This window comes from Alosa sapidissima, chromosome 15 (genome assembly GCF_018492685.1).
Source record: "Alosa sapidissima isolate fAloSap1 chromosome 15, fAloSap1.pri, whole genome shotgun sequence".
Taxonomy (NCBI): domain Eukaryota; kingdom Metazoa; phylum Chordata; class Actinopteri; order Clupeiformes; family Clupeidae; genus Alosa; species Alosa sapidissima.
In genome coordinates, this window is record NC_055971.1 from 27804286 (window position 1) to 27814928 (window position 10643).

General features: G+C 43.2%; 1 protein-coding gene across 1 annotated transcript; it reads left to right on the top strand.

Annotated features, from left to right (window-relative positions):
• The first annotated feature begins 8419 nt into the window (after window positions 1-8419).
• On the top strand, window positions 8420-10161 carry zgc:162730 (uncharacterized protein LOC564559 homolog). Its single transcript, XM_042064253.1, has 2 exons — window positions 8420-8553; window positions 8680-10161. Exons 1-2 carry the CDS (start codon window positions 8521-8523, stop codon window positions 9715-9717), a joined length of 1071 nt encoding a protein of 356 aa, XP_041920187.1. The 5' UTR covers window positions 8420-8520; the 3' UTR covers window positions 9718-10161.
• The last annotated feature ends 482 nt before the right edge of the window (window positions 10162-10643 follow it).

The following is a 10643-nucleotide window of genomic DNA, read 5'->3' on the forward strand; positions in this document are numbered from 1 at the left end:
ATATGGCCTGTACCATCTCATCAAATGTGTCAATTCTGACCACATTACTAGAATACCCAGTCAAACACAGCCAACAACTATCCCACGCGTAGATATTTTGGTATTACTGATCCTTTAGTCTGGGTAGATAACACTAATAATACTAACATACTTCTGCTTTCACCACGCACCACACACACATATCACACACACACACACACACACACACACACAACACACACACACACACACACACAGAGTGGAGGAGGTGTTACTAAGGAGGAGGATGCCAGATAGAAACAGAGTTGATGTGGAGAGAAGAGAGAAGGAGAGATTGAGAGAGAGAAAGAGAGAGAGAGAGAGAAGGAGGCACTGAGGAGGTGGGTGTGAGATAGAAACAGAGTTGGTGTGGAGAGATAGAGAACAAGGGAGGAGGATAGAGCAAGAGAGAGAAAGAGAGAGAGAGAAAGAGAGAGAGAAAGAGAGGTTCAACAGCCATTTATTGGATAATTTCTCAACCCATTAAATCATGATGTGCCTTATAAAGACAGTGTGGAGAGATAGAGAGAAGGAGAGAGCAAGAGAGAGAGAGAGAGAGAGAGAGAGGGAGAAGGGGGCAGGGCCTGTTATCGGAGTGGTGGGGAATGTTGACAGACAGGCTGGTGCAGAGATAGCGTCTGCACATCAATAGCACTCTGAAGGCTGTAGTGACGCACGGCCCACTCCCTTCCTCCTTAACCCATATTCAACCCCACCTCCCTCTCTCCCTCTCTCCCTCTCTGTCCCTCTCGGTCTCTCTCCACCACTCCTCCCTGTTCAGTACACCACACTCTCATCTATGAGGGCCATGCTAATATAACAAAGTGGCAGGTCATTTTTCACAGTAGTTATATGCAAGCAGTATTAGTTAGCACATAAAAAAACAAATGATGAAAAAAAAAAAACATTCATCGAAAGCTTCCTACAGAACATATACGGTATATTTCACAAATACAGATTTGCAGTACGGTATATTTGATAAATATTTGCCCTCTTTGTGATTTTACGTGCTTTGTCAGTTGAGTGGAATTATATAACAGTCTGTATACCATGTTGCATTAACTCCTTATATTTAACTCACAGACTGCCTCTCAGACTGTTCTGCTTTAGCCACGGTAACGCACACTGTGGAGGCCCTCAGAACCCTGTAACCTAGCAATAAAACGCTCACTTGTTTTCAGGGAAGTCCTCTTGATTATATTTTATTATTATTTGTGTCCTTCAATAGCCACTAAACAACAACTATGAGGAAGTCTTTTATTCTTGGCCACGGTATGACAGGGTAGAACCCAGTACTGTTTTGGGATATTGCAAAACATTGCTTTCACAATTGGAATTTTTGGAGCCTTTAGTACATATTCTTCTAGGAACCTTCCTGGATTTGCTCAATATGTTTACAGTTGATCGCTTCAGGCTGTTCCTCTACATATGTGTTTTCCTTTTCGACCAATCAAGAGGTCGAAGAGGGGGAAAAAATCCTGTGTGCCATTCTTTTCCTCTCTGTTCTTGCGTGGTGTTTTTTTAAGTACTAAGTACCCTCTCTCTCTCTTTCTCTTTCTCTCTCTCTCTCTATCTTTTCCTTCTCCTCACTGTATTGTTTTTAAGGTAAAAGCCAATAAAAGGTTGCGATTGCGACAGAGCGATTTTTCGAGATCAGGACGTTCCGTTTCATTTCTCTCTTTCTCTCTCTCATTTCCCGTCACTCCCACCCCCCTCTGGTATCCCTTTCCCCCTTCGGCTCCTCTTCCTGCAGGAAGTGGAGTAACGAACAGAAGGGCAGAGGAGGAGGGGCTGGAGTGAGTGATCACTTGTACACACATGCACACACACACACATATACACGCACACACAGACATACACACACACACGCACACACAGACACACACACACACACAAACACGTACACACATACACGCACACACACACATACACACATACACACGCACACACACACACAGACACACACACACACAAACACGTACACACATACACACACACATACACACACACACACACACACACACACAGACACCACACACACACAGACACATACACACACAGACACACACACACACAAACACGTACACACATACACACACTTCCAGTTATAGGTTCAAAAAGATTACAGAGACCTTGAAATCAAAACCGAGAAGAAGTACAGACTTTCCGTCGTGCTGAAACATAGTTCTGTGTCTGGACACAGTTACAGTTACAGTTACTTAGTTAGCAACTCTTCCCTGTGCCTGGACACAGGCCAGGGATTACAGTTACTCATTTATCAACTCTTCCCTGTGCCTGGACACAGGCCAGGGATTACAGTTACTCAGTTATCAACTCTTCCCTGCGCTCAATGTTAGCCAGGGATTACAGTTACTCAGTTATCAACTTTTTTTCTGGCTCAATCTCAGCCAGGGAATCAAGCAGACTCCTCTGTAAAGGTTTCCTGTGCTTTCCCGCCTGGCAGTACAGAGGAGAGCATAAACAGTCATTACAGAAGTGTGTGTGTGTGTGTGTGTCCCGAGGAACCCTCTCTGCTGTGCTGTGCTTGCTTGCTTGCTTGCTTGCTTGCCCACGCATGCAAACACTATCCCAGGCATCTCAACCACTACAATAATATGTGGTGACGACTCTGTGAAAATCCTCAAACTTCCAAGAGGATTGCTGTGGCAAAAGGTGTCTATTTACAGACATATGATTTGAACTTGTGTCTGTGTGTGTGTTTGTTTGTTGTGTGTGTGTGTGTGTGTGTGTGTGTGTGTGTGTGTGTGTCTGTGTGTGTGTGTGTGTGTGTGTGTGTGTGTGTGTGTGTGTGTGTGTGTGTGTTTGTGTGTATGCGTGTGCGTGTGTGTGTGCGCATGTGTGTGTGTATATAGGCTAGTATATAAAATACATGTTTGTTCAAGTCTGATGGTGTACTGCTATACTTCACAAAAAATATGTCTATAACTTCTGTACCTTAAGTGACCTAAATCATAGGCAAAGAACCAAAGCACTGAAGCTATGAATGACTGATGACTAAGACTAGTCTGATGTCTAGAGATGATATCGTCACTTATGGACTGAGTTATGCAGTTTTAGACAACTGGAGGTGGATCTTATTACAGGTCATGATCTCTAGATAACAACACAAGTCTATGTAACTTTCCAGAGCTTAGCTAGGTCAGGTTGATAGACAGTATCTGGTTCAGAGAAGACAATGGCATTAATGATATTGTATTGACCCTGACACATTTAAAGCTAACACATTAAATGCTTTATGCTCAATCTGAACAGTTATAGACCAATGGACACAGACAAACAGACAGGCAGAGACAGACCACAAGAGAAACACATATAAAGAGGTCAGTGATTAAGAAATAAGCAGAGAGACAGACAGGCAGAGAGAGGGACAGGACGACAGAAAGGAAATATACATAGGCAAGCAGACACATAGACCAAAAGGGTCAGTAATCATGGGCCTGTGAGAGATTTGTACAGACAGACAGACAGACAGACAGACAGACATAGACAGACAGATGGACAAACACATCAACAGACACATAAACTGAGGTCAGTAAATTGTGAGCCTGTCACAGACTCACACACAGAGAGAAAAACATACAGATGGACAGACACACATAGACAAAGAGACACATGGCCCGCCAGGTCTGTGAGCAGACTTGCACAGAGAGACAAACATACATATAGACGGACAGATAAGACAAACACACATAGACAAACAGACACGTGGCCCGCCAGGTCTGTGAGCAGACTTGCACAGAGAGACAAACATACATAGACAAACAGACACATGGCCCGCCAGGTCTGTGAGCAGACTTGCAGACACAGCTGAGCTAAAGGGTTGAGCTCACCCTGAGCTGGCAGATTCTGCACCCTGCCTTGACTACCATACCACGCTCGTCTGCGAGCTCTCTGTCCCACGGTTCCCACGCAGTCCTCTGGTCAGGCAATGGCCATGAGGGTCAGGACATCGGCTGCTGCCTACAGAATGGGGACAGACTAGGGGCACACTGGGACATAACATGCACCATATGCAGAGTTTTTATCGAACAGAGTTGGAATTGGAATTAGTATCATGTTTCGGGTTGCAATGGAACATACACAAAAAATCACTACTGAAAAAATATCTTTACATAGCCCATGGGTTTATTTCTTACTGACTAAAATGTATTTACATGGGTTTGTTTTGTTCTTTTATTTTTTGTATTATTTGTTTTGTCTATTATTCCTTTTCACCTTGTGAAGAAACTTATAATAAGTATATAAGCAAGTAAACAAATAGTTGTGCAATTTTCACTCACATGCTAGAAACTTTTTTTCCTATCCTACAGTAATGTTTCCCAGACATGCTCTGCAATCTGTTGTATTTTCCACTCCAGGCCAGGTATCTGTGCAATCTCAAAGCATCTGTGGGAAGAGATACCTGAGTAATCTTCGATCCGTGCCTGCATCTGCCTCGCACCCATCTATCTAGGTCTGCTAGCCCTCGCTGCGTGCGTCACTACCCTGCCTTTGATTTGGAGGGAGTTGGAGTGCGTGGAATGTGGCTTTGATTCACTGATAACGGGCATCTCTGCGGAGAGCAGCGGATCTATTCAGTAGCCGTGCAGACTCAGAGCCAGATGTACGTCCAGCAGTTCCACGTCAGGTCAGAGCCGGATCTCTTCCCCAAACAGTGGATCAGCCATGCGCCTAACTTGAGTTTTTTTTTACTCAGACATGGTGTGAGAGTTGCCTTGCGTGTCGTTGTTTATTTATTTATTTTGCTGTAAAAGAGAGTTTTGAATGAGTGTGTTGGCCCGCAGTGGTGGAAGGTGTGTGTGTTTGAAAAGGCCCTTGGTGTTCATGTAGACGGATGGTAGGGGTCTGCCGGCCGACGGTGAACAGAACCCACAGTGTGAGGCGAGGAGTGTGAGGCATCTGGTGCATAAGGCGAAGTTTGTTCCTCCAGGGACATTTCACACGGAGAAAATGTGTTTCGGAGGGAAGTGTAAAATCTGCTGCTCCATGGCGAAAACAAAGTTAAAGAGAGAGAGAGAGAGAGAGAGCGGCACAAACGGCCGCTACCACTCAGCGCCCATATGGGCAAAAACCACCACGTCCCGTTTATTGAATTTGTATTTTTATTTGGACTCAAATGAGCGAGCCTGAAAACTGGGAGGCTCTAGTCTCTAATTTATGTTCTCATCTGACTTTTAAGACAATCCAGAGACCTATGTTGATCCTCCTACTGTAGTTGTGTGGAGGCCGTGACACAGTAAAAAGACAGCTGCGTACCCATAAAACACTCCTGGAAAAGAAAGTCATAAAAGGAGAGCACAGAGAGGGAAAAAAAGAATATGAAGAAATAGAAGGTATCAGAATATGACCATATTTGGATGTTCTGACATGTTGTAAACAAAAACAGGTGTAAGAAAAAAAAATCTAATCTTTCCCCCCCTTCAGAATGTTCCCTTTTCTTTCTCACAAATTATTTTATTCCCAATATTGCAAATCATTTCAAAATGCAAACGTAAAAGAGATGCTCTCAGACAAACAAGCTCAACTACTCCTCCAGCATCTGCTGGATTCCTAAAGCTTTCCCTCCAAAACCCCAGAATGCCTCTTTCTGCCTCTGGCTTCCATGGTAACACGGAAACAGCGCTGCATGCACTAGAACTTCCCAGAAATCACACACTTGAAAAAGCAACAGGAGGATTCCTATCCCCAAAGTTGGCCAACCGACATCTTTAAATCATTTTACGGACAGAAAGCCATTGAATTTCCATCAAGGACATTCAATGTCAATGCAGCCAGCAGAGGGAGAATGAAAGGTACTTCCCCCCCCCCCCTGTAGATGTGTGTATACATAGCCTGAGGTTTAGATGTCCACCGCACTGCTGAGTCAGATACCTCAGGCGACGACTGATGAGGTCATCAACCCGACACCTAATTAAACACAGTAATGTGCAGGTTGCTGCCAGTGAAGAGAAACTGAAGATGGGCCAAAGAAAAGTGGATAGTTGTGACTGAGCAAAGTTGGAGAGTCCGTCTGGGGTTGTAAGATGTGGTGTAAACACATACACACACACACACACACACACACACACACACACACACACACACACACGTGTTCAAATACACATTTGCAGAAATGCGCATTAGCGTGCGCGCACACACACGCACGCACACATACACACACACATACACAAACACACACACAAACATAAACAGACACCGGCACCAAAGCAGCTTGGCAAACATTACCAGAATTGAGGCAGGCTGTTTTTGCCATGATATCTTTCTTTTCAAAAGACAGAAAACAGAGCAGAGCTTCCAATAGCAGCCATAATTAAATTAAAATTCCTCTCTCTGGTCTATAAGACACTAACTGGGTCTGCACCTTGTTAATTCAATTCTATGACCCAACATTCTGATCCTCTGGCTCACTGCGGACCTCTGATGAGTGTCTCCTGTGTCGGCCTTCCGTCCACACTTAGAGGTCATATTCAGGACTATTTTTGTCTGTGATTCCTGGTTGGTACAATGATTTCCCTAATGCAGTTTTGGGATTTTCAAAAAGTGTTTAAACACACTCTTTTTACTCTTTTATTTAACTAATTAATTTCCCTTACAGTCACAGTTGTTGTGTGATTATGGTTGCTGTTATTATGATGATATGCCATTATTATCTATTGAAATAATTTTGTCTATAACTACCATTAGCATATTTCATGTAGGCTATAAACTATTTATCTTAATCTTAATTGTTAATCTAATAATTATTGTTAGTATGCCGCTTTGGACATAAGTGTTTGCTAAGAACAATGCACATAAACATGCAGAATCTCCTGTAATCCAATCATCTTAAAAGAAACACTCACCTACCCACTAATGCCCCAGGTGACATGACTGGTGTTATAACTGTACCCATATTCACAAGCATGACCTACACTTATTTTATAAGAATCAGACACTATTCACTATGACCAAGCACAAACAGGCCTGGAGGAAGAAGATATGTGATATACAGAGTGGGGAAACCCCCTGTACTGCAAGGAGTTAGGAAAGCGGCACAGCTGATTTAAAGAACACACCCGAGGACCCAGGCCGCTATAAGTGTGTGTGAGTGTGTGCGATTATGTGACAGAGTGTGAGGGAGCACGTGTGTGTGAGTAAGCATGCCCCACCCCTCTCCGTTCCCCAGATTTCCATGTGCACAGCCAGAAGGGAAACTAAGAGTGAATACTATGAAACCTCTGAAAATCTAATACCAAATATATGCCTAGAGAGGGAGAAAAAGAGGGGAAAAAACAGATGTTTGGAAGGGGGTGGGCGGGGGGGGGGGGCATTTTCCATTTCTCATCATGGGCCATTTTTAAATACACGACTTCCAGCCAAATTAGACCACTGTGTTTTGGGAGTAGGGGCTATTTTTAACTGGGCATGAGTGAGCATGCCTGTTTTACAGGCAGCCTGGACCCAGTGACTGCTGCAAGCCAGTGAAATAGTAGCCTGCAGAGCTGAGAAGGGCACAGCACTGCCCAGTACAGCACACAGCACCAGGCTGTTGGGGAAGTGGAGGGTGCAGGGGATCTTTATGGTCACATAATATGGGGAGGAATGGCGCAATCTGGAGATGAAGGGAAAAACAAATGGTACCATTATAACACATCTGGGTCTGACTCAGTATGACCTGACTGACAACTTATATAATTTAATATAAGAATATAATTAAGTATTTGTGAGTTTGTATTTGTGAGTTTTTGACCATGTTTGTGTTAACACACACATACATAATGGTATATTTTATTTCATTTAATTTATGTTGTATATTTATAAATTCTGATTCATGAACATCCTAATTATAGAGTGTTTAATGAGATGGCCCCTTTACAATTGATGCATCCCTCATTATTAAACAACAAAACTGAATTTTGTCTAGACTACCTCCTGGAAATCAAATATATTCATATTGATATGCAGATATATTCCCATTAAGGCTAGCCTACTTAAGAGTTGTCACCTATGTTCCTTACGGTTTCTATGAAAGCTGTAAGAAAACAAAACAAGGTATGTGTCATGTGGTTTGGTGAGTACAACTGGAGAGACGGGAACAACTTGTGGTAATGTTGGTAATAATGTAGGTGATAATCCTGTCAATAGGCCCTGAAGAAAAATAGGCTACAACTTGGCGATGAGTTAATCAATGTTTTAAATCGACAGAATAAGTTAAATGCCACCATAGCAATAACATAAGTATTAAACTAACCTATATTCACGTATGTTTGTTTACTAAGTGAAACTGGTGAAGCCTGCAGCTCTAAGAAAAAAAACACACACAGGCGTCCTTACAGAATGTTACGTCATGGGAGTGGCATCCGGGAAGATAGCCGAGGCAGTCCCGCCTCCTCCATTCAAATGCTTTATAAACGGCTTATGTCTCTCTTCCTCAGTACAGCCAAGTCTGGCGTTTGTCGTTAAGTTGGAGAAAGCTACAACTTGAAGGCAACACTTTTCATTATGTCCGACGTATTGGGCGACATTATTCTGAAGGTAAGCTAATTAACTGTTTTGTTGCTGTTGACAGTCATTAATATCTGATTTTAGCAAAGATATTTGGCAAAAAAGCAAATTGTCTGATTACCAGGTAAATTAATCGATTCTTTGTATTTCCCACAGAACCTGGTCAACCTTGGCTTGGACGAATCCTTCAACGACCAAAATGCGAAACCGATGGTACCTCGTCTTAATCGTTCCTCTTCATACTTCTCGCCAACTCCTAAGCCCCACAGCGTGAGTTCTGAGCAACTGTCTGATGGCACCCCGAACTGGAGTTTTGACATCTGGGGCGACGCAGTGCCTAGCAAACCCCAGAATCCATTCCGACCTGACCGTTCCATGAGCCTCACAGAGAACAGTATCGCAACTTTTGGCAAGCCTAAACCTCTCGAAGTGCCACCACCTCCTGGTTTTCCTCCTCTGACCCCTCAAACACCTATTCCCTCTAACCGTTACAAGACCGAGCTTTGCCGAAGCTTTCAGGAAAATGGCAGCTGCAAGTATGGGAATAAATGCCAGTTTGCGCACGGTGAGGCTGAGCTTCGCTGTATGTACAGACACCCCAAGTACAAGACGGAGGCGTGCCGCACTTTCTATAACTTTGGGTACTGTCCCTACGGGACGCGGTGCCACTTTATCCACGAAGACAAGCTGTCTTCATCAATGCTGAATCAGAAAAATCAAACGCCACGTCTCCGCCAAAGCGTAAGCTTCGCGGGCTTCTTGGGTTCTCGCAGTTCTCCACCTCCTGCTCTTCACGAGCCGCTGAGTTTCACCCGTGCGCCTTCGGTCTCCCCACCGCCCTCAGATCTCCTCTCTCCAGTTTTCAACGAAACATTTCAGTTTGGCCAGACCCGAGCAAGTGTTGGCGACATACACAACATTCCTATGATCGTCGAGCCTCAGAAGAACACCCGCTGTGTTTGCGGTCACGGAAATAATCACCCCTCAGCTCTAAACAAAAACTATGCCATGGACGACCGTAACAGTGTCTACTTTCCCCAGCCGAATTTGCAGCGTTTCTCCTCCGAGGACTCCCTGTCAGACCGGGAGAGCTACTCAAGTTCCAGCAGCAACAGTGGCTCTACCTCTCCTACTTTCGACGGGTCGGGGGGAAAGCGCCTGACCGTTTTTGCTAGACTGTCTGTGTCAGATTAATTTCTGCGCAGTCACCTAGGGACTGATTTTTGAGAACACAAAATATTTTTAGATGTCAGACAACCATAACAGCAGATTAGCCTTAACTGGTTTTACCGTCTATTTATATTTAGTGATTTGCCATTGAATGAAATTATTTGGTGCACATCTTAATCTAAAGCTACGTATTTTTGTAATTATGTATCATTGTATGCATCTTGCATAGTCTTCCAATAGCTTTTTGACATGACAATGGCAGAGTGCCTTTCAATTGTCTAAACTATAGTTGGTGACAGAGTTTGTCACTGCTGGAAAAAGTTCATTCCACTTGTCAGCAAACTGCAATATTCCACCAATGCACACTTTTAGAGGTGTCAAACTTTTATATGTAATTGCATAACCATCAATGTGACAAACTTGAAAGAGGGATAGCTAGACATTCTGTGATATGCACTTTAAAATTGGTCGTGGGAGAGAAAAAAAAACTCCCAGTGTAGCATAAAACCAAAGCATTACACTTTTTTATACTTTATAGTTTTGGACAAACTATTGTAAACAGGGCAGTTTTTACACAAAACTGTTTCTGTCAGATTTCTATGACAAACACAAGGTGGGCATCTACCAAAATATGCCCTACTTAGGAAAACAGAAGAAAAGAATTGTGCAACTGTTCATCACACCTGTTGCGTTGTGTAATTGTTGACAACCCTAGTTGGTTCCTTTCTAAACGAGATCGCTTCTCATCAGCAGGGACTGTAGCCTAAGAGTACAGTATTTCCATTCAGCTGTGGTTGTCTTCAATTCTTGTTTATTTTGTAATTGTACAGACTTATTTATTATGTATTTATTAAAGTTAATAACAACATATTTTGTACTTATTTATCTGCAAGTGCCAGGGTCATGAAAATGTGAGATATTTCTGTAAAAAGAAAAAAAAAATGCCTTAA